Source organism: Artibeus jamaicensis, unplaced genomic scaffold (assembly GCF_021234435.1).
Source record: "Artibeus jamaicensis isolate MK-2021 breed Jamaican fruit bat unplaced genomic scaffold, CSHL_Jam_final scaffold_1019, whole genome shotgun sequence".
Classification (NCBI taxonomy): domain Eukaryota; kingdom Metazoa; phylum Chordata; class Mammalia; order Chiroptera; family Phyllostomidae; genus Artibeus; species Artibeus jamaicensis.
In genome coordinates this window covers 15200351-15225570 of record NW_026522025.1, presented here as the reverse complement: position 1 = coordinate 15225570, position 25220 = coordinate 15200351, and the positions used below count along the sequence as shown (strand labels likewise).

Genomic DNA, 25220 nt, shown 5'->3' with positions numbered 1-25220 from the left:
TGACGAGACATTCCAAAGTAACTGATTTTCAGAACATTCTTTTCACCTCCAGACAATTCGTTGCAGCAAGGTGACTGTGTATACATTTGTTTTACTTGAGATTCGCCATCCAGAAGTAGCATCTAATGAAAATTAGCCACTAACTGTTTCAGTTCATCCTTTTTTCTCAGAAAGGAGAGGAGATTGTTTCCTGGAACCAGTTCATTTATGAGGTAGATAGACTGTATTTATGTGCAAACTCCTGTAAGTTTGACAATATTGAGATGATTGTATTGCTTAGGAGTTTGGTTTCTTGTAAAAATTGTCATTTCAGTTCCTGGGAAAGATCATCTTTACATGTTTTTTTTCCCCCCTTTAATTGTCCTCTTGTGCCTTTAAGAGCCCTCAGGACAGGATATGCCTTTAAGAGCCTATATTCAGAACAGCCTCTCTTACACTGAGAAAGAGACTGCTGTGTGTCCTGTCAGACTCCCCTGTTACAACTGAACACAGGGGAGCAGAGAAACCATAGGCCAGGACAAACACCTTTACATGTTTGAACAACAATAGCAGTTTTATCCTTTATTATGTATGCTCTTAAATATGTCATCAAATTTTCTCTATCTCAGTAATTCTATTGTCACAACTTCAGGATTGATACACCATTTCTTATTCTAGTTATAGCCATACTGATACCATGATACTCTTGATTGGAACATTGACCTTTTTGCCATTTAAAAAATTGTGATAAAATTTACAGAACATAAAACTCACAATTTAAAAGTTTTTTTTAAGCATATTCACTATATTGTATAAACATCACCACTAATTTTACATTTCTGTCACCCCAAGAGACTTCACACCTGTTAGCAATCACTCCCAATTTTCCCCTTCCCCCAGCCCCTGGAAACAATTACTGTACTTCCTATCTCTAAAAAATTTTCCTGTTTTGGACATTTTATAAACATAGAATCATGCAATATGTGGCCTTTTGTGTCTGGCTTCTTTCACATAGAATAATGTTTTCAAGGTTTACCCATGGTAATGATTTAGTATGTATCAGAACTTTATATCTTTTTATAATGGAATAATATTCCACTGTAGGTACGTGTACCATAGTTTGTTTATCCATTCATCAATTATGGACAGGAACAATGATTTTAAGTATTAAAACTGTAAGTTCAACATTAGTGTATCCAAAATTATCATTATGGTGATCTCAAGATTATACATGGTGTGAACAGAATGCTGTATAGAAATATGTAAATTATTTTCAGCAGTTCATGCAATTGTGATGATTTTCTAAGGCTCTTCTAGCTATGGCTTTATGAAATATGTGAATGTGAGTATTTTCATCTTATAAAGTTTAATGCATTAAGCATTAGTTTTAAAATGAATGAGAAAAATGTTAGGCAGATAAGTTATATGCCACACATAATGATCATGTTTTGAATTTATTTTAGTATGCAGTATTTGAAAAATGTCAATACATAAAGGAAAGAAAAATGAGTATAATTAAGTCAATATATTTTTAAAGCAATTTTTATAATTTAGCAGACACTGCATCTTAATATGTCACTATTAAAATCATGCCCTTGTAAAAATAAATAAAAAACACTTTTTGATCTGCACGCTCATTTGAACAGGGTCCAGCTGGCATCAGAAGTAGGGCATTTTGCACAAATCACCCTGTGACTGGTGGGGGAGGGGGGTTCTGGAGCCTTGGTTTTAAAGGGTACCACTAACACATATCCAATGCCAGGCTTTGCAAGGAAGCTGGGCACACAGTCTGCTTTCCTCCATCTCCATTGGCAGCCTGGAAAGCAAGCCTGTCTATCCTTTTGTGAATCTGAACCTGCATCAGATTGAGCCAACTCAATCAGTGAGGAAATACAAATGCCCACTTCATTTTTATTCAGCTGCTCAGAGGCTTGCAGTGCAGTTTCCTAAGACAGCATGCCAGAGAAGCTCCAGGAAGTAGGGCTTTCTTAAAGAAGGCACATTCTGCCATTAGCCATGTAGCATTTCAGAGGGACAGCAAAGACCCTTTAAAGGAGGGAAAAAACGGCTTCAGCTAGGGCAGGGTTGTTATCTTTTAATAAGAGCACAACTAGTTATAAACATCTAGGAGCAAAACATAAGTGTACAACTAGTTATAAACATCTAGGAGAGCATCTTACTAGGGATTATAAATAAACAAGAGCTAAATCTAAAGGGCTATCCATTCCTAATAAGAATATATTATGCCCCATTGACTATAGAGTCTGACTTGGGAGGTTTGGGGTTTTTTTTTTCCCATTCTCGGGGTTAGTTTGGTGATATAGTCAATATTTTCCTGTTTTGTAGTATGTGAGAGATACCATGGTATAATGCTCACGATTACACATTCTGCAGCCAGAATGTCTGGGTTTGAATCCTAGTTTAACCATTCTATAACTTTCTTATCCTGGGCAAGTAACTTAACCTCTCTGAATCTTGGTTTTCACATTAGCAAAATGGGGATAATAGCAGCTACCTCACGATGTTGTTGTAAAGGGTCAGTGAATAAATACTGACAGAGCACTCAGAGCAGGGCCTGCCACACAGGAAGCACTTCCTCCTCCTCCAGTCTGTAAGCAAAAGAGCCAGGGCTTGGATTTGGCTAGTTTAAAACCTTTGATTTCATTGACCTTATTCTTCCTTAATTGTATGAAAATAAAGCAACTCTCTGACAGTATAAGGCCACAGAGCTGCTAAAATGGTGCCATCGGGGTTTAAGAATCTTGATACACATGTAGGATGGTGTAGTCAAGGATACCTTTGTGAGAGTCATACCTTAATTCAACAAATGTTTACCAAGTGCTCATTATGTACCTGGCATTGTGCTTGTGCTTCAGAATATGTGCTTCTTGATGAACAAGAAAGACAAGGGCTTTTTTTTTTTGGTATATATTTAGACTGGACCTTGAAAAACTTGAATGAGTTCTGTGAAGGAAATTGTAAAAAAACAGCCTTGGCAAAAGTTCAAAGATAAGATAAAGATGGTGGACAAAGGAGAACAAAAAGTTTATTTGGGCCCTTTCTGCTTATGGAAGCCTGAAGGACTTGATACCACAAACATCAGAGAAGGAATAATTGAAGTCTTGGATAAGAGCAAGAATTGAGCAAATATATATATATATATATATTTGCTGGGAGAGAAATTGGGTAGATCCTGAAAGTATAGATAGCTTATAGTTTATTTCAGGATTCCAGGATTGAAGTAAGGTCTAGATTTACAGTGGTGGGTGACAGAAGGAGGAAGAAAATACAGAGAGGCGTTTTGAAGAGAGAGCTAATAGTATTTGGTGATTGAACCTATGAGGTAAAAAAAGAGAAGGTGATGCCATGTTTTCCTAATCAGTTGAAGATGATTAAAGCATTAATGTGGTTCAAGGTGTAGAATGTTTAAGATGACTCAGTTTAAAGATAATCAATTTTATAGGTTGATTTTATCAATAAAGTGTGTCTTAACAAAACAGCACACTGAAAATTAGTAGCAAAGCTGGAATGAAATTTCCAATCTGATGCCCCTTTCTACTGCTACACCAAGGGAAAAATCATGGTAGTGACTATATTAAAAATATGGGCAGACTCAAATTTGAATTCTATGCACAAGCTATGGAGCCTTGTTCTGTCTGAGCCTTGGAGCAAGTACCTAATCTTGGAAGAAGTGCCTAATAAAACTATGAAGAACAAGACAAGAGTTACTTAACTCAGTAGAGTTCAATGGTTGTTGGTTTCCCTCTCTTCTACACTTGACTGCACCCTTGCTTAGACTCTCAGGAACACAATTTCTTCTGAAATTGTATAAGATTGTGGATCAAGGGAACATTTACTCAACAACTACCAGAAGAGAATTCTTGAAGCTCTGCTGGATTCCTAAGAGGATGTGCTTACTGATAATGGAACAAAGTGTGCTTGGTGGGTACAAAAACACGCTAATGGTAGCTATACAGTGTGATTCAGATGCAGAGTCCCACACAGCTGCAGCATAAACCAAGCAGCCGTAAGCAAATGATGCCTGTCTGTACAAATTCAGATGCACACTCAGTGCTTCTAAACTTAGATGCCAACTTGGAGTGCCAGAATGTCACCCTGCAAGGAAAGGAAGGGGAAGAGCTGGAAGGGAATTCCAAGTCATCATGCCAAACCCTGTCATTTTACAGATGAGAAAACTGAGGCCAGAAGAGAGGAGGGAGCATGGGAAGGAGGGTGTATGCCAAAGTGAAGCGGAATAGGACTGTGCTGTAAATTAGAGCACAGATGTTAGAATCAGGTAGACCTTACTCAAATTACTTACCCCTTTTGGCTTCACTGTTGACAACCTAATTTTTTCAATAGAAAAAATAATATCATCTGTATGAGGAAGCTGTGAGCATCAGATGAAATGGTTCATGAAAAGTACTGGGCACAGCTGGCTCCAAGGGTCATTTTGAATTCTTCTTTACACTAACCCCTCCCACTTGCACACAAAGGTATCATATATGCTCTGATGCATGACTTTTGTGAGGCAAGGAGACAGCCATTTTCCCCTCAGCTTTCTGCCCAGTTCCCTAAGACCATTAGTCCCAAGTTAACCATGACCCAAACATGAAGCTATTGCCAATGCCCTCTGCATTATAAATACGGGTGGCAGGGATTTGGTGAGACAGGAATTGCAAGAGTTAAGAGAAAAACAAAGCTTGGCTAATGTTTTGGTCTATGAGGTCCCAGTGGCAGGCGGCCAACATGCTTTGTTGTGGCCAAGGGGAACTTGAAAATGAAGGAATGGGAAACACCTTAAAGCAGGAGCTTTTTTTGTTTTCTTTCTGGAGGAAAGGTTTTCCTTGTAGTAATTGAAGTCATTTCTGTTTCCACCAAGTGATGGAGTTTTTTCTAATATAAATTACCCACCATTATGTAAATTAAGAACAAAATTGATTAGGCGAGCAATTACTCTGTGCCAGGCACTAAGCTAAGCACTTTAGATGTGTTAGCTCATTTATTCCTCATAACAACTCTATGAGATAGGTATTAGTATAGTAACATTGATTTTAAAGTTGAGAAAAAGATTTTAAAACAGACAAAAAACACAGAGAGAAGTGAATTAACCGAGATCACACAGCTAGAACTGAAGGGGTCAGGATTTGACTCAAGCACCCAGCTCAAAAGGCTGCATACTCCTCTTAGTGATGCTGCTTTACAGCCACATAAACTCAACCTGGGGGCCACTGGAGAGGGGTGGGAAGGACAGAGATCCCCAACAAGAACACAGGAACCTGCAGCACAATGCAAACCAGGTAAGCCAAAGTGAGAAGAAAGGAGGGAAGAGAGAAGAGGGAGCAGTGTAACAGTGGAAAACAGTACACAGTGCAAAAAAGGAGGAAGCAGAGGAACCACGCCTCACACAGCCTGGAAAGAGTGTTGCTAAATGAGTCTGCTAAAGTCAGGAAAGGCTTTTTAAAATGCATAGTTAGCAAAGCAAACGCACTCAAGAGCTCAGTTAAGGCAATAAGTGGGGATAAAGAGGCCCCGTATAAAGTCTTTGTTCTTAACAATGGACAAGGGCCTCACCGTCCAAGCTTCCTCAGACAAGCCCAGGATAGTGTTTGGCAGTCATTAAGCACAGTGACTCAGAAATCACAGATTTTGGAACTCAGTGGTTCCCTCCTGCTCTGCCACTTCCTACCTGTGCATGAGACCTTGGGTCTTTTTCCTCATTAATCAAATGGAATTAAGAATAACCCTCATAGGATTATGGTGAGATAGGTGATGGACCATTTATATAGTCCCTCAGAGTCTGGAATATTGATAAATTATGCCTAGTAATAATAATGACAACAGTTACTACCAACCTTGGGTGACTGTGGCCCACCTTTCTATGAATCAATCACATTCAGAGAGCATACAGTCTTGAACTTTTGCACACTTTGGGGGCCTGTGACTTATGCACCGAGTTCATCAATACTGCTGTTTTTCCTGCTCTGACTAAAGCACTTGTGATGAGAACAAGAAACACAGCATGCAGGTAAAAACTCAGTGCCTGAGGGCTGTGTTTTTATTTGCTGCAGAGTAAATAGCATAAATGTTCTATCTCAGGTTTATAAATAAAGTTGTTGAGGATCTGCAAATTTTTACACATTTTATTATAGTTATTCAGGATTGAGCATCTGGTAAAAATATTTAAGTTGAAAGCAGTGTTAAGCCTTAAGTATAATGAAGCTATTGATATGGAATTGGGAACTACAGCCCTTGCCACCAGACGGAATAACTTCATTTCTTCTGTTAAACGAAAGTCAACGGATTGAATTGCCTCTGAAATGCAATGAAATAAAAATTCTATTAGACCTGAAACTAGGAGATGTGTCCAACAGATTGTTAAGCAAAATGAGAAAATGGATTCCTCATTTTGAAGATATTGAAGATATTGAAAATTTCTCTGAAACCTTCAAGATAGTTTATTAATGTTTGTTTTAATATACAGTATCTATAGAAACCCCTAAAGTAAAATGTAAAAAATTAGAACCAATTTAATTAAAAACAATGATAACAAAGACATCCTGGAGAACAGTTCTGTTATCTCTACAATCATCTACTCATTTTTATCAGCCAGAAACTTTTATGTGAGTTATTATTAGAGATGTTTTATGATATTATAGAAACTGAACAGGAATCTTCTCAAATTTAATTTTTATCTGATGGGAAGAAATAGGCAGGCATGCTATAATAATATCACTTATTGTTAACTATCAAGTATTGTTGTACAAATGATATCACTGGGCTTGCCCTTATGTGGAATACATTAAGTATAATTTCTCAAAGGTGAAAGCTGAGAGGCAATATTACTTCACAGTTTACAATGTAAGTTTGGGATTCGGATCAGGTTCAAGTCTTAAATATTTGGCCAAGTCATAAGTTCTCTGATCCTCAGTTTTCTTATCTATGTATCAATACCTCATAGTATCAACCAAGTATCAATCAATCTTCAATCAATCAAGTCCTCATGTTACCGAACAAGAGGAGGTCCAAGGGAGGGGCAATACAATATTCGGCCCACCTAGGGATGCCCAAAACTGCTGTACAACAGGGGCCCCTCCCAAAAACCAAAATACTAAAATCTACTGGGCCCTTCTGTCCGCCGCCAATTGGAAACACATCTCTTAATGCCAGAGATTTGTGAAAAGGAAACAAAATGTTTATTTAATGCTATTCAGGCCTAATGCCACCACTAAAATATCAAAGTCCTTTAGGTTGTACACCTACACCCACACAGCGCTCCCCTTCTCCCTCTGTCCCAACTCCGAGTACCGTAAATCAGGAAAAGAGCACACGTCTGTGTTGCAGGCCGCTGGCACCGTCAGCTGTGTCACCGTGCAGGATCTCGAGTTAATCCAAAGTACTGTGGTACCCTCTCATGGTCCACTGGCAAGAGTCCTTTGTACCCAGTTCCAGTCAAAGTCTCTGTTGCTTTTCAGGCCCTGCGGCCAAAGGGGGCACCCCAAAGCCGCGTGGGCCTCTTCTCTACCAATCAAGTCCTCATTTCTTTTTTTTTCTTTTTTTTTTCTTTATTCTTCCCATTGTTCCCCCTGGGGTTTTTGAATAGTATCAATCAATCAAGTCCTCACAGTATCAATATCATATATTTGTTGCATATGTTAAGTGAGATTAATGCTTATAGAAAATTTAAGAACAGTTTCTGGCACAAAGCAAGAAGTCAGGAAATGGTAGTTATTTTTATATTAATAAATCTGAACACTTCCTCCTTTTGTTGGGAAGGGGGAGTGATAGTTATAGCTGTTCCTGCTGGTTAAGAGGAATTACGGAGCACTTCAGAGAGAACATTACTCTTAGTCCTTCTAATTATGCAATATCCAGGGATCTAGGGTTGTTCTGGGGTAGCTATCTTTTAGTAAGTTACAGGGCAGCAGTCTTTTAGTAAAGTCTAATGAGAGAGTAGGAAGGAAAGGAAGAACTAAATCAGTTATAAGCAACTCCAGAAGAGCAGACTCAGAGGGTACTTGGCCATCAAGAGCTATTCCTCTCACCAATCAGTTGCATAGATACATGTACCGTACATATACTTATAGTACCATAATTTAAAAATTATATTCTCACAGCCTTTGATAGGGAGAAATGGCAATGTCTGAGGATTAGGTTTATGGTCTAGACTCTAGGTCAGTGATGAATAAGAAAGACTTTCTGGTAAGCAACGGGAAAAAATTGCCCTCAAGTTCATAACTGAGCCAGCATGAATGCTTATAGTGCATAGTAGGTCTAGCAATGGGGTCTTCAAAAGGACTTAAACAGAGAGGGAGATACTCTCATATTCTTTCAGAAAATTTCCTGAACTTTCCTCCTTTCTTGTGGAACAGCCTAGTATGAAGGCAGTTGTCATGTTGAGATTTGGTTAACTTTCATTTAGGAGATAGAGCAGAAGATCAGAAGCCTTCTAAAGAATCTGGGACAGTCAAGGCATGGATGGAAGCTGAGATATGAGCGGCAAGCCCCAGGAACTGCTTAGATACCAGGTCAGAAACTAGGTAAGTTGGCAGCAGCCAGGGAGCACAGGTGCAGAGCACAGCCAGTAGATGTTTGTGGAGCATCACGTAACATGTTCTGGAAAGCTCACAGACGCAAGGATATACATCGGCATGGGGTGTGTGTAGTACTAACAATGACGACAGCAATGATAACAATAGCAACAGCTATGACCGATTGGTATGAAGGTTACAGAAAACATGTTAAAAGCACAGTGCCCTGTAATACTTGCAACAATTTTGACTCACCCCTACCTTATCAGGTTAGGTCTCATATTTTTTAAAAAGCTCTTTGAGAATCTCATTTGGTGCTTCTGTCACGAGACTTTGCCCACTTATAGTCACTTAAGTTATCTGTATTTAATGTCTTTGTCACTTTACTGTAAGTTCCACATGCCCGTGTTCATGATGTTCGCTTACCATGTACACCTAGTACTTACTACAATGTTTGCAGCCTCAGTAAGTACTTGCTGATAATTTGAAGAATTTGCAATGGATTAAAAAGCTAACAAACAAACAAACAAAAACCCCTGCAGCTCAGGTCTGCCCAAAGGCAACAGCCAGTATGTTGTAGAGGCAGGATTTGAATCCAGGTTTGTTTTGGCTTTCAAGCCTGTGCACTTACCTCTATATAAGCACAATAATAATTAGGAAAAAAGCCAGAATTCTTAGTATAAAGAAGACTGGAATGGGAACGAGTCCCACATACAGGGAACCCTACATATTTTCCTCTGGGTTCCAGACACACTTACAGCATAGACAGTTTCAGCACCTGCAGGGAGCTACAGAGTTAGAGGGCTCTAGTTAAAGGAGATAGTAGGGACCTCTGTCTTTGAAATTCAGAGAGGACCTGAGGGTTTAATGGAAACATGAGGAGAAAACTGAACACAGAGAGGTCGACCTTTGTCAACAGCAAGATCTCTTAAGTGCAGCTACCTTTCTGATCCAGACTAGAGGGAAAGTGCTTCAGTGATGAGAACCAACCTAATAAACAGATTCAGTATCAAAATGACTACCGGAGAGCTCAACTACTTCAAAGCCATTTAAAAATGAGTACATAAAAACACACATAATAGACTTGAATCTCTAATGTATTCATTTTTTTTCACCTTGGAAGAAATCTAATACCAGAACCATTTGGGTTAGAAAAAGAGTTTATTCAATAGTTGAATTAAAGCTTCACTTTGAGCCCTCAGCCCTCAGCAGTGATGGGGCCCAGTGGTTTTGGGAAGGGCACCATGATTCTTTCCAACCTCTCTTAGCTTTACTGAAAGTAAATGTAAAATTTAAATATAATCACATACAGATTCAAGACAACTTTCTTTCAAAAGAAAAAAAAACTCAGAATGGTACCTGGAGCTACTCAAGTCCATGTCCATCCAACATCCCAAGTAATTGTTTAGAGACAGACACAGAAACGTGACCTTCTCCTTAAACCCCACCCAGTGGCTTTCCTTCACCTCCAAATAAATCCAGTCACCTCTGTTGCTCATAAACCCCTGCCTAACCGGAATCTTGCTTTCCTTTTCTCCTGTGTCCTTCTGCCACCTCCACTGGTCTGCAGTCACACTGGCTTTCCTTTTGTTCTTCAAGCTTACCAAGTCCCCAGACCCTTTACCTCTGTATTTCTCATTTCTGAAATACTCTGTTCCCAGATCTTTACATGTTACGATGTGAAGAAGTCTCAGCTTAAATGCCTTCCCTGATGAGCTAATGTACCTTTTGCTGCCACTCCCATTCTCTTCCATGACTTTTATTTTGTTTTCTTCCCCCATAGTTTTACCACCCACTGAAATATCAGGTTCATTAATTCGGTTTGTTAGTTTTGTCTCCTCTTAGGGTTAGAATGCAAGCTCTATGAAAGTGAGGACTCCCAGGTGTTTTGCAAACTTGTACTCCATATGCAGAACCAGGGCTAACTCATAGCATTCCACTGTCACTATAAATATCCTCTGCGTCTTAGGCAAAATTTATCAAGACAGCAACAAACTCTCTTCTTCAATGAGCCAACCTGAAGTGGGTTGCCACAAAGACAGAAGATAGCAGAAAAATCAAGAGAAGAAATTCAGATTAAATGATTTGATATGGCAATTAAATTGAGTGAATTGCTGAATTTATGTAAAAAACAACTGTATTTGGTTTTATAATTAGGCCAAGATAGAAATCAGTTGAACACATTTTAAAATGTACTGATTTCACTCATATTCAGAATCTAATGAATAAACCGAACTGACAAACAAAATTGAGACAGAGTACATAGGTAGAGAATAAAATGACAGCTAAGAAGAAGGGGGAAAGTAGGGGGTAGAAGGACTGAGCAAAAAGGAAAAAGGACTCATGCACATGGACAACAGTGTGGTGACCGTGGTGGAGGGGGTGGTTGGTATAAGGGGACTAAATGGTAATGGAAAAAATACAATAAGACTAAATAAAATAAAAGAAACTATATTTACAGTTATCCTACCATGTATTCATTATTGAAACAACATTGTTACCAAGTTTAACAACATTATATATAGCATTCCTCATCCAAGTAAATAAATTAATCATATTGGGAAAGGTGGTTCTCTCCTGGTATCTGGAAATGAAGAAAAACAGTTGTATTCATGAAAGGTAGAAGGTATGGGGAGAGGGGTTAACTGTAGTGGGGATATATCCTGAGAGCCCAGTACTAGAGCACAGAATCTTAAAACTAGTTAGCACCTACAAAATCATCTAACCTAACCCTTTACTTCAAAACAGAGTTTCCAAGATACTAAATGTAATAATAGCCCTAATATTACACTTTATTTATAGAAAGATTTTATAGCTTTCAAAATACTTTCTCATATATTTTGTACTTTGATATTTATAACCCAGTGAGAAAGGCAGGAGAGCTCATATCACTCACCATTGTATACATAGGAAAATAAAGAGATGGTGAGCTGCCCAAGATACACAAGACGTTCATAAAAAATCAATTCCTACTCACCTGGCAAATTCTTGGCCTCATTATTCTTGGCCTTTATTAGCTATGATAATAGCTAATAAAGAATGGTACAAGGAGATGTCAGAATTTTTAAATTAAAATCCAATTATTTTTCTACTACTTTGCTGTCCTCTCCCAATGTTAAATAGCTTGCTCAAAGCCATTCAGCTGTCTCGGACACTAGAACCCAATACATAACTCTCACCCCCTCACCATACTATCTTATGACATGAGAACCAAGAATTTTTACCACACCCCACAACTCAATAATATGAGCCATTCTAGCTCAGTATAAAAATCAGTCTCCGGCTAGCAGTCTAAATGTCTAACAGGAGAATAGTAAAATATATTATTATGGAATGTAATATTATACAGTCAATGAAAACAATCCTTTGGAAGACTTTCATGACAATGATAATGATAGGTAACATTTTTATAAATAATTTAAAAAAATTTTTAAAGATTTTATTTATTTATTGTTAGAGGGGAAGGGAAGGAGAGAGGGAAAGAAATATTAATGTATAGTTATCTCTTGTGCTGGGACCTGGCCTGCAACCCAGGCATGTGCCCTAACTGGGAATCAAACCACAGTCCTTTGGTTCACAGGCCTATGTTCAATCAACTGAGCTACACCAACCAGAGCTGATAGCTAACACTTTAAAAAATATATACATTTTGGATGATTTTATTTTTATGTATTTATTATTAATTATTTAATTGATGAATTTATTTTTGATACAATAGCTAATATTTCTTCACTGAGCATTTATTCTGTACTAAATATTGTTCTTTATGTATATTATATATTACATACATAGTGTATGTCACAATAAAATAATAACTATATATTAACTCATCTAATCCTTATAATAATTATGAATAAAGATTATCTCATACAGAAAAAGAAACTGAGCCACAGAAGGGTTAAATAACTTGCCTAAACTCACACATTTGGGAAGGGTAGAGAGATGAGGATTTAAATTTGGGAAGTTTGTCTCCTGATCCCAGATTTTTAACAAATATACATGCTGTCTGAGATAATGGTTACAAGCTAATATAAAGTGAAAAAGTCACGTGTATCTATATGTACACACATAGATATGTATTCATATGTGCATATTATATGATGAGAAAATTGGGTTCTTTGACACAAATATATATTTTGAGCATAAAGCCATTAAGAGCTGGCATTCATTGAGTGCCAGGTAAGAAAGTGCTAAGTGCACCCACATATTATCTTTTCTCATTTCCCCACAATCTTATGTAGTAGGTATTATTCCACCCACTTTACTGATGATATTGCTCAGCCTTAAAGGGGTTCAGATCACCTGTCCCCATGTTTTACACTCAACAAATTGTGGCAGTGGTTGGTTATTTCATAATAATGAGATTATTGGTGATTTCTATTTCTTCTTTGTATCTTCCTATTTTCCACATTCTCTACAGTGAAATCTGGTTTCTCTTAGGATGAGAGATATGATCTCACCTTCAACAGGAAGCTAAACAACAAAACAAATAAGCAAGCAAAATATAACCAAAGACACTGAAATAAAGAACAGGTGCATAGTGACCAGAGGGGAGACAGGAGGGAATTTCAGGGGAAAAGGGGAAGAATTTACAGGAACTAGTATAAAGGACACATGGACAGCAACTAAGGGGGTGGAAATAGGAGGGAGGTGGGGAGCACTGTGGGGGTGGGTTGGAATGGGAGTAAAAGACAGAAAATTGTACTTAAACTATAATTAAATTAAAAGAATAAAAAACTGACAAAAATAAAAAAAGATGAGAGATAAACAAAGGAGTCAGGCAGAAGGTATATGATACGGGATCAACTGCACGGACCTAGAACCAGAATGTGGCTTTCAGCTGGAGATCCTGCACAGCAGACGGACACTTTCCTGCGGTGGGGGGGGGGCACAATCCTGGCACTACCGGGCAGCCAGGAACTGTGCTAAAGCCTTCAATGTGCCTAGCAGAGTAAAAATTAATTAGGTTTACTATGGACCAAATATGCTTCTAAATGTTTTGCATATATTAACCACTTAATTCTCATAATAACCCTATGCTTGACGGCTTGAATATCCTCCCTACCCCTGCCGAAAGTCTGGGATCCCTTGACAGGGTTTATTCAATCACTGAATATTTATTTAGTGAGCACTTACGCAGGCCGCACACTGAGAATACAAAATAAATAAGACATGGTCTCTACTCTGGCAGAGTCCTTGGTCCTTGGGGGAGGAATGAATAAATTCAGGATAAACAGAAAATAGCTATGATCTTTTGAGGACTTAACACTTAGTCTCAAGACTATAGCATCAACTTCTATCTAAACTTTCAGGCTGCCAGCTTGCCAGGCCACTCTATGGATTTTGGACTTGCCATCTTGCCAGGCCAGCCCCCCACAAGTCATCTCTCTCTCTCTCTCTCTCTCTCTCTCTCTCTCTCGCTCTTGCTCCCTCTCTCTTTCTCTGTTGTATATCTCTGGAGAACTCTGAGTACTACAAGTATACTTTCTGATTTATCCTTCCAGCTGTACATGGTTGCACATGAAAAAGAGACTGATTATCATTACCATTTTCAAGAGGAGGACAGGTTCACTAACTTCTCAGGGTCAACGGGTTGGGGTTTAACCTAGGTCAGTCTGATTCCAAAGCCAGTGCTCCTAAACCTTCTACTTCATACCCTTTGGAGAATGAGAATTGAGAGATAATAAGCACTTCATTTTCAACTTGGGGAATGTGGGAAGGCTTTGTTGGCAAGGGACGCTTTTGTTTGACCTTGAATGATCAGAACAGACTGTTACCATATAGAGAAGGAAATGAATAGCACATGCAAGGGAAAGAGAAGGCGGAAGAGCTCCTGCCTGGCCTGGGTATGGAAGAGTTGCACAGCACACTAAGGCATTCAGACTTTATCTGAAAAGGATTGGGAACAGTCAAAGGCAGACAACAAAAGTGATCTCTTTGATGGCAATGACACGGATAGGCTGGAAGATAGAAGCAGCAAGGTCTGACCAGGAATGGTAGCAGAGGATGAAAGGGAGAGAACAAAGTCATGAAAATCTATTGATGTGAGGCAGAAAGGAATAAATCCAAATACCAACTGGGGCTTGGTTGTCTGGTAGATACAGTTTTTGAATTGGGACACAAGGAAGCTAAGAGATACTTGATGGTTAAAGTCAATAGCTCAGGAGAAGAGTCCTACCTGCTGTAGGGCTTACCGACCATTTCTTTCCATTGCTATCAAAACAAGTACTGTGAGCAATTTTTCATATCATTTTTCAGTGATTCATTAAGGTCATTTGTAACAGCTAGATACACAGGTATACCATCTGTATTCTGGTTTTATTCACTGTGTTTCAAATCTAGGAAACTGCCTGTGGTAGAAATAGCAAAGTAGTATTATCTCATGTGCCAACCCCAGTCAACTGGCAGAGGTGGCTGAGAATGTGAAATTGAGACAGATGCGGAGGCCAGTGAGAAAGACAGCTCTGATTGATTAGTGATGCCTTCCATGGTTGAGAAAGGGGTAGTATAGCACCTGGACCCTGAGAATAGAGAATGATAGAATATGCTAGTAATTAAGGGCAGTGTGTTGAAAAGAAGAGGAACATCTGTAAGGCCTACCTGCAGCAAAGATGCAGCAGTAATATACTTGGAAAGCAAGACAGCTAGCAATAACGTCTAGCCACTGAATGCTCATAATCCCACATGGAACAACCAAGCTGAGAGAGAGCCATCTGAGAAAACAGCTGGCATTTGTGCCATACTTTTGCAGATGCTATAATATTTATTACCTCATCCCGTCTTCACAATGACTCTATGAGGGAGGGAGCCAGCATTATTACTACCTTGCAAATGGGGAATCTGAGGCCAAAGCAGTTCAAGAATTCACTTAAGATTACACAGCCAGCCAGGAGGTACAGCCCCTTTAAATCCTGGTCCTTCCCTCTACACAGCACTGACTCACTGACAGCAGATCCATGAGCCATGGAAACACAGGAATGAGCTATAAATGGCCACACTGTATATTCACTTAGTAGAGCAACAACCCTGGGGAAACATTCATTTGTGCATCTTTGGGCAGTCACCCAACCAGCCTCAGCACCTTTGAACGGGAAAGACACCACAGTTTCCTTTGTTCCAGTAGTGATTCCAATTGTCTTTGTCTATTCACGTTTTTGGAATCACTACTAAAATAAACTTGACTTGTTCTCTCACAGAGAGAACAAAAATCCTTGGGTATGTTATTTCACTCGGCTTTGCTTTCCTCAACTGCAAAACGAGGTTGGGCTAGATTGGTTCATCTTCAATGGTAGCCCACACCATCATGTTTGCATGATAACGGCCAAAGCTTTCACTGAATGTCAGTGAACACCAAGCTGTCCCTCTCAGGGAGAAAGAGCTTTTGTTCATAGTGGGAGCCAGGCTTTCTGATAAAATGTTTCGTAAAAGGTAAGCTGTGAAAGTTTAGAGTGCAATGGCCTAGTGATATCACATGTCCCTTTTCGTGGTATAATTCTAGGAAACCAGTGATTGCCACCAGAAGGAACCTCCTGGGATAAAACGCTTCAGGCTAATGGCTGAAGGATCATACCCTGCTAATAAAGTTAACCTTCTTAGTTATAAAGAAGGTTTTTTAAATACCAAGTCAAATTTAGATGACCTCTTGTTTGCTTGTCAGCCAGATACCCAGTCCAATATGAGCAGGACTTCCCAGTTCCACCATTATGTAAATAAAGAGCACTTGACTAAGAGTCAAGTTTGTCTAATAAATGCTGCCTCTGCCACTTGCTAAGGTGGTCATCGCTTAACATCATTGTGTCCTAATTGCCTCCTGTTTGAAATAAGGATGGTAATAGCTATTCTTTCAGCCACACAGAGACAATGTGAGAATAAAATATGTACATGAGTGTGTAACAACTTACAATAGACTCAAAATTTCTGAGGATGGAGAACACAGCTGCTCTTTTTTGCTGTCATATTCACAGTGCCTAAAACAGCAGCCATGACTAAGGAAAAAGCTCTAGATATACCTTTTGAATGAATGAAGCATTTTGGAAAATTTAAAGTGTATGCAATGTCACACAATATTTTCCACATTATACTGTTTGATAAAGATATGCAACATGAGTCACTCTGGATGCCTCTTTAGAAAATCCTAAAATACTAGTCCTGATGAAAGTTGTATATGAACCAAAAATAAAAATAATGATCTTTGGTATGTAGTCAAAATATTTGTGAGTTGATGTGTATGTAATTCTGATTCTGAAGTCATCCTTACCATGGGGCTATATCTCTTGTATGGAGATGCCCAAGCCTAGAGTTGTAGCTGAACTCTCGGCTCTGACTTGGGACCAGAACCTAAAACAGGAGTGTGGTATTAATTCATTTACTTAAATATGTGGGAAGAACAAGTCCAGGAGGCACTATCATAAGGCAGAACTAGTATCAGAATGCCAGGTTTCTGAATGCCCACCTGTTGCTGGACACATGGATAGCATAGGCTTCATGCTGACTGATTTCTGCAAAGGAAACTGGCTTTCCTTCCATTGAAAGGGAACATTCCCCTGTCCTTAGTTCCAGATACACTGGCCTCATTGCTGTTCTGCCCACATTTGAGCCTTTGCACTTGCTCTTTTCCCTGCCTCTTCAGACTCTTTCTCCAGCTAACCACATGGCTCTTCACTCCCTCCTCTCCCTCAAATCTTTGCTCAAATGTCTTTTCAGCAAAGTCTTCCATCACCACCCTATTTATGACTGCATCCCATCTACTCCACTCCTCCCACTCGGTTCTTCTCCAAAGTCTTTACTCCCATATAATGTACTTTGCATATTATTTTATCATCTCTCTCCCACACCCAACAAGAAGCTCCATATAGGCAGGAATTTTTGTTTTGCTCATTAAAGAACCTCTTATACCTACACCCATGCCTAACACCTAGTATGCATTCAGTAGATCATTTTTGATGAATATATAAACAGTTCTATGCCAGAAGCTGTAGAAGAAAGTTTGTCTCCCAATACAGCAAAAATGCAAAACTAACTTGTGGCATCCATGAAAAGACCAGTAGAGGAAGATTAAACCAGGAAGGCGGTAACACATTTGAATTGTTTCTGTGTCAGGGACAAGTTGTTTTGTGTTGGGAGGAAGAGGAGTTAATCATTCAGATTCAAACCTTACAGGGAGTAGATGTGAGGAATCCAAATTATTCAGTGAATACCAGAGACTCTCAGAGCTAGAAGTTCTAGACACATGGCAGATCAATTCTCTCATTTTATTTGCAAGGAAAGAGAACCCCAGGAAGGTGAAGTAAACTTCTCAAGGCATACAGTCAGACAGTTGCAACACTTAGACTCAAACCTAAGTCTGACTTCTGGACCCATGCTCTTTCTATGAAAAATATCTAAACTACACAAATTCTCCAATTCAGAATTCTTTGGTGTGTAAACAATCTCACCTACCATCAAACTGTCACTGTATGCACAGCTATATCATACAACATCACACTCATTTATTTATTTAAAAATACTCTCCCAAATCCCAAAGTCAAAAGTTTTAGCTCTATATACCCACCATTTTCATATTTGGTCATGAACAAGAGAAAAGAAAAGAAACACCCTAGAAAGGGAAATGTGGGAAGGAAGAATGAAAAAAGTGGAGAAAGGAAAACAGAAGGGAGAAAGAAAATAATGTACAGAATATTGACATTGCCTCTGGATTTTCTGGAAAATTTTTTTTAATAGCTGTGCTATACGTTGTCTCTTTTCATTGTGAAATCTTTTCCTTGGAGCTAACCACCAAAATAATTCAAGCTCAAGTACATCATTTCAAATGGATTCTTTCGTTTATGTAATGTCCATCTCTCACAATTTAGCACTCCATAATACATTATTTTTCCTAATTATTTCAGTTTTAAAGTTCTTGTTTCCCCAGTGAAAGTATGTATGTATATATATATATATATATATATATATATGAGCATATATTTTTTATATCCACCATACTGCCCAGAATAATTCCTTATAATATATAGTTTGAAGTCATCAGAGTCATTTATATGTGGTTGTATTCATGTATTCCATATAAATGTGCTAAGAGTCCACTGTGTGTCAAGAGCTAAGAACACAGAGGTGGCTGTGATAGACCGGATTCCTGCTTGCATGGAGTTTCCCTCTGAATGAGAAGTTCAGCCAGTGCACCATTAAATGACCATGAAGCACAAATTCACCTCTGAGGAGGGAGAAGACTAAGGTGGACTCGGTGGCCCAGAGTGTGTGCTAGGAAGTTTGGGATGACAAGAATGACCGAGAAGGACTCCTGAGGAGGTGGCAATTCTACTGGAACCACAAGAGAATCAGTTACTCTATGAATTGCCAAAGCATGGTCTAGGCAGAGCCAAAGTCCCAAGGCCAGAGATGATTTGTTCTAACACCTCTGGGACAGGTAGCAAGGCTGCCAGTGTTAGCGAGGCATTAAATAAGCTTGAAGTGGTACAGAGAGCCCGCATGTGCAGGCTCTTTTATGCTGTGGATTTGGAAAGAAATGAGAAGGGACAGAAATAAATTCTGTATACCTCATACAAGGAAGTATGTTTAAATGACATACCTGTTTCAAGATGGAGGCTCACCCCTCTGTAAGTCTAAACCCCCTCCCCCACTAGCTATCCAACGGTAAGCAACCCATCCTATGCCCATAGAAATACTTGGTACTTAGCATATAAACCAGTTAGACCCAATACCTCTGCCCCAAACCCAACTTTCTCCTCAAGGGGATCCCCACCTTCACCATGCTCCCCAATTTTCTTTTATCTGTGATCATTTACTCATTCAATTAGTTTTTTCTCAAGTACTTTTTCAGACACGAACCCAAATTCATTATAATGCCTTAACCTCTCTTCTCTCTTCCAACTTCTTTACAGCAACCTCAGTAAGTTCTCTTTACCTTTCTTAATTCCACTTGTGAGATTACATAATGAAAATAATCATGACTTAATGGCAATAGATATGATAAAATTGAATTGAGAAAAGTAAACCACCAGTATGGTAGTAAAATTAAACGTAATTGAAAAATACAGTGTCATGAGTCTCTAAAACGTCTGAAAATATACTAAAAATCCCCTTCAGTTTTTTTCCCCATCTCCTCAGTGTCCTCTAATTAAACCTTCTTTCGGTCAAATAGCAACATTTGAAATTGAAAACACATTTAATACCATTGTGCTCTTCTGGATAATTACTATAGTTACCGTACTGTTCTTTACACATTTCATAGCAAACACTTAGTATTTCAATTAGATAATGGGTTTAATAGTCTTTGGTGGATGAGTGTGAGAATCCAACCATCATATCATTATTCCTCTGGGAAAACTTGTTTCGAGAGAGCAATTCACAAAGTTTCAGGAACATAAAAACTGAGTTGGTGACTTCCTGCAACTTGTTCATTTGAAACACGGATTGGGTATGTGCCAAATTCAACAGAAAGAATTATCCAGGGTCTTCTAGCATGGTTTATCCAAGCTAGTTTTTTTAAAAAGACTGCATGTTCTTTTCAGAGATTTAGAGTTGACGCCTAGAATTGGATGGAAACAGACATATAAGGAGGTTTTTTTCTGACACAGAACCTTGAAAAAGGAGAGAAATCACATAAACGATAGAGCGTATATTAGAATCGTGTAGGCATGCTTAAGATTTTCCAAAATAACTTCACTATTTCTAGGAAGGAAATCAGTAGAAAGTTAGAAGTGTTTCTTTAGAAACTTCTTAACTATAAAGTGAACAGTTCCATCTTCAAACTGCACTGTTCTGTTGTAATCACATCAAAGAATTTTCCAAATAAATAAAACTCCATTTCTACAGACGGAAAAAAGAGGCTTTACTCTTATAAGGTTCATTTAACAACAGGTCAGTCAATCTAAAATTGTTAAAAATTTTTTAAATGATGATTTTGGAGATGTAAGGCCTTAAGAAGGAATTAAAAGGCATGACTCTGTGAGTAATCAATCATATTTAAAAGAGGGAGAGGCAGAATATGCCACCAAAGAAACTAAGTCTCCTGGTTTCCTATTAGGTTAACATGACCACCTGATGCAAAGTAAAAACAAAAGATTCCTATTTAAAATATTATGATAGGTAAAAAATATGAGTAATGTTGTTTATGAACTTGGGTTCAAATTCTATTCCATCATATTTCTGCCTCAAAGTATTATTTTTTATTTTTGCAATTTAGAAAAAGTACAGCAAACATATTGCATACAGAATACACTTATGTACAGGTTATTGTGAATAGTAAATATAACAACTTTTAAATCATTCTGTACATTATAATTAAACCCAGTAAATCTTTAAATATGCTTGCTAATTTAAAAATATGTTATGTAAGATGAAATTATTGGGCACTGAAAAACTGTCCTTTCAGTGTAATACCTAAGAACCTGAACATGAAACTGAAAACACAAGCACTTTCAGTGTAGTTCTGCACTGACGAGGGAGAAGTTCCCAGACAGCCTTATGGACACACAGATGTCCGAAGAAATCCTGACTTCGTTTTACTTACCTTAGAAGGGGTAGCTAAATGCCATTCTCAGATTTTCATAATAACATATGAAAAACAACAGAATCCTTAATCTGTTTCCCTAATCACATGGACTGTGTTGTATGCTTAGATAATATATACATCATTTAGCAAATAATTCCCTTTGTTCACCCTCTTTCCCTTCACATTTATACTAGATACGGTTCCATATCATGTGGCATTCTTTAGTAAGACACAACTCAATACCAGCCATTACTAAAAAATGAAGAATGCAGGAATCAACAAAGCAATTACCTTAAAAGTACATTTTTAATAAAACTATTTGGAGCCACAAACTACTGGTAACCTGCTTGAGGTCCCTAAAGAATTATTTTATTGCTTTTATGACATTAGGGTCATGGAGGAGGTAGCAATATTCTTCACCTATAACAAGAATTGCCAATAGGCATAGAGTAAATGGAATCTATATCCTGTTCCATCAAGACAAGAACACAAAACTAGATTATGAGCCATTCACATGAATATTTGTTTACTCTTGTTTTACACAAAGTAGAGAAGTAGCTTTCGACAGATGCCTTATCCATGCTTTTCCTGAGCAGCAGACTCAAACACTTTATTGGATATACAAATATATATACACAAGTGCAAATATAGGTTTTTCCCTTTCTAGAATGTACATGTGAGGATGACTCTGTGCATGTGTGAGAGACAGAGAGAGAGGGAGAGAGAGAGATTGAGAGAGAAAGATGAGATGAGATGAGATAAGAGGAGATACAGGTGCTCGTTAAGAAGAGACCATTTTAACTCTCCAGATGTCCAGTAAGACATTCTCAGAGCCCACTAGGAATAAGATAGGTGGAAATAATAACTGTTATCCCATATTTTCAGAGTAAGAGCAATTCAGAAGTGAAATTCTAGGATGCAATCAGAAATATGTATGTATATACTGCCCCCAAAACTGGCAACTAAGTTGGAAGGGCATTGATAGGCAAATTGATTTCTGGTTGAGGTTCCTACCTGCCTTTCTATGATACGTGAACCATTAGGAAAATAATTCTTGAAAGCATTTAAATAGGAAGTATGTGTAGATAAAAATTATGAATTTCATTTACATTTTTAAGTCAGTGGTAACACCTGTCCTATCTCTTTTGCGGGAATCTTACAAAAGGTAACTGTATCCATGGTATCACCTATAATTCATAGCAGCTCTAAGATAATGTCCTTCATTAGATAAATTTGGCAAATCCAGAGCAATGGTTTTAATCCAGCTCCAACACAAGTCTTTGTTACAATTCTTATTTCAGTTTAGGCAGCTCAAATAAGCTCATTGCAGGGCTTTGAACTGACATTCTGGGATGGCACACTAGACAATATCAGCAGAAGAATCACTAATGAGCATCAATAAATGTTACTTCCCTCAAAGAAGACACTTTAACTCCACAGTCTGCAAGGCAAGAAATAAAATGAAAGATATTTCATTCCCTTGTTTAAGATTAAATTGAATCAGAATGTGTGCAGATTTATTTTTAGCAAATGCTATATAAAATTAAGCTAGGGAAATATAGTACCTCTATATACAAGACTTTTTTTTTCCTGAAAAGGGCAACCAATGTACTTGAGCTTTTAATTGAAAAGTACATCAGTAATACTCTTTCTGTTTGCCTTGCCTTGTTATCAAAGATTAAATCCATTTTTAATTAATGAAAATAAATTTAATCTTAGAGCATTTGTAATCTCAGTTTTACTTAGGCCTGTATTTAAAGAACTGCTTGAGAGCCCTTTGCAAAAACCAGGCTCCATATCAAAATGATGCCCAATCTCTTTTTTTAAGTCTATTTTCTAAAATCTGTGGGCGAGAACTGTAAAAGTCTTCACTGGATCATGTTAACAATGTTTGACATGATGGTAGAGAGGGCAAAAAGAATTAATTTCTGCCAATATGCACAGGCTTCAGTGCTGTTTTGCAACCATCCTCCTCTTATTTCATTTTGGTAAATTTCTAAGGAATGTTTGAAATCTGTAGGACAGACTTTAGTTTAAGAGGTGGCCTCTCTGCCATTTTCATGGCTGATTTGAGACCCATTATGTACTGAGTTCTGCACTGTAAAATCCAGGCTGGGGACACATTTCTGCCTGTCATCTTAGGAAAGGTCAGGAGTTTTGCACCATCCTACAGTGTGAAAACAGAAAATCAAAGCCAGGGTCAGGCTGCCTGCTTCTTTTTAAATCAGCCTGCTGGGTTTTTTTTTTTTTTAAGGCAATCTCGGCTATCACTATCTTGGGCTTGAAAGGGTAATTTAGTAGAATAAAATACAGTTTAAACAACATCTGCCCTGGAAAAGTTCCTCCTTACACTTAGTATTGAATGAAAAGGGTAATCAGTAAGTAATTATTTGATGCTTGGCTAAGAAACATTGCACAGGGAACAACAACAACAACAAAAAAACCTGATAAGAACCTAAATTGGGAGCCAAGAGGCCTGGATACGTTCCTCATACTGCTCATTCTGTTGCAATGACAGCCCCATAAAACTATACCTTATGGACCAAATTTGCTGCATCTGTCACCCCAACAATCAGATGTAAATTGCAGAGATAAACATACCATAACAAGAATTTTAAAAATTTTAAACACTTCAGGAAAAATTACAGCGTGGATAACTCACTCAATGACCTCTCCTGTCTAATGTCAATTTCAGAAAACAAGTTTCCATTGTAAATGTTTAATCAGTGTAGTCCCAGGAACCCAGAGCAGACAACCTTATCTTCTCTTCCAACTTATTTGCTCTGCAAGCTCTTTAGTAGCTGTGTCTCAGCTCCCTGCAAGCACTTTGTGTTTTTTTCTCTCAAAAGAGCTGGGGGCTCTGTAGATTCTGAGCTAAACAGCAGCCCTGTGGTTTGATTGCATGAGTCTGAGCCCTGGTCCACTGCAAGCAAACTGCAGCATTTCTGCTTGCAAATACTGGCAACGAGGTTTCCAGACCGGCCACAAGCACAGGCTGCACACATTTCTTCAATGCTGTCCTGCCCAAACCTTGCCTGAAGCCTGTTAACCACAGCAGAGACCATCCTACCTTCCATCATGGTGGCAGAATTGCATTCCTTAATTTCCAAGGAGTCTGAGAAAATACAGGAGGATACGATTCCAGGTCCCAGCTAAATCCTCACAACACTGCTGCCGCTGCTGCCGGGAGATCTGCTCCGTCCGTTGCTGCTGAAGCCAAAGGAGACAAGTGTTAACCCCAAGGATAGGCCATGGATGCAGCTGCTGCTGCTTTACCTACAGGCTCCCAGGAAGATGCTGCGAGAGAAAGGGAGAAGAGCAGCCAGCCGGCGAGCTGCACCGCCTGCGCCGCCCCAGCCAATCCCTTCAGCTCTGGACCGCATCACATGGTAGCCAGCCCGCATCTCCTGACACAATACCCCCGGAGAGCGCACCGAACCTATTTCCCGTCCCCATTCCCCGCCGCCCACAGCCCCTGCCGCTGGTCGCCCAACGCACAACCCCTGCCCCACCTGGTGACGCACTTCCCCCGCCCCTCCTCTTGGTCTCCCGAAACCTATTGCAGCTGCTGGTACCCGAGATTAATTATCAGGCGCTGCCACCTTAACAGGGATGAAAGGAGCACCTAAGTGGCTTGATGCGGAGGGTTGTTTTTTTTTTTTTTTTAACTTAATTCGGTTCAGTGTGAAGTTTTAGTTGCACACTTTTAAGCTCCTATTCCCATCTCCTTTTGCCCTGAAGGAATGTCAGTGCCTGTGGCCTCGCACACAGCTGTGAGAGTCCCTTGCTCCCTCCTGTCCTCCCTCCCTTTCATTCAAGAGAAAAAAAAAAAATCAACCAGGCTGACGTCACAGCACAAACAATTATCCCCAAAGGGATGATGCAGAAGAAAATTCACCCCAGCTGCCTTCAGGAACGCCAGGGGATTCACCGCGCATGACATGCCGAGCGCTGGGAACTATCATTAAAACAAAGAAACAAAAGAACCCACCCGCGTCGGGCTCCGGATACAAACTGGCAACGCTTGAGATAATTTCTGGGGCGGGAGGCAAGAAAGTGGGCAGCGGGCAGGGAGGGGAGGCATAGCCTGACAGAAAGCAGCTGTGCACGCTGCTTCCAACCGCAGCGACCTGGGCAGGCGGGCGGCCACAGACGGGACCTCGTGGAGCCTCGCTAGGTTCGGTGTTCGAGTCCCCTGGCCC

The 25220-nt window shown here is 39.1% G+C and overlaps 1 protein-coding gene and 1 pseudogene across 3 annotated transcripts in view; both read right to left on the bottom strand.

The window, feature by feature from the left end:
- Nucleotides 1–24465, bottom strand: part of SGIP1 (SH3GL interacting endocytic adaptor 1) — a 197344-nt gene extending 172879 nt beyond the window's left edge. For all 3 annotated transcript variants that reach the window (XM_053655628.1, XM_053655629.1, XM_037164907.2), the window contains exon 1: nt 24089–24465. In XM_053655628.1, coding sequence (XP_053511603.1) covers nt 24089–24098 — 10 coding nt within the window. In that variant the 5' untranslated portion in view covers nt 24099–24465. The remainder of the gene's footprint in view (nt 1–24088) is intronic.
- LOC119063535 (uncharacterized) lies at nt 358–521 on the bottom strand (annotated as a pseudogene).
- Nucleotides 24466–25220: the final 755 nt, after the last annotated feature.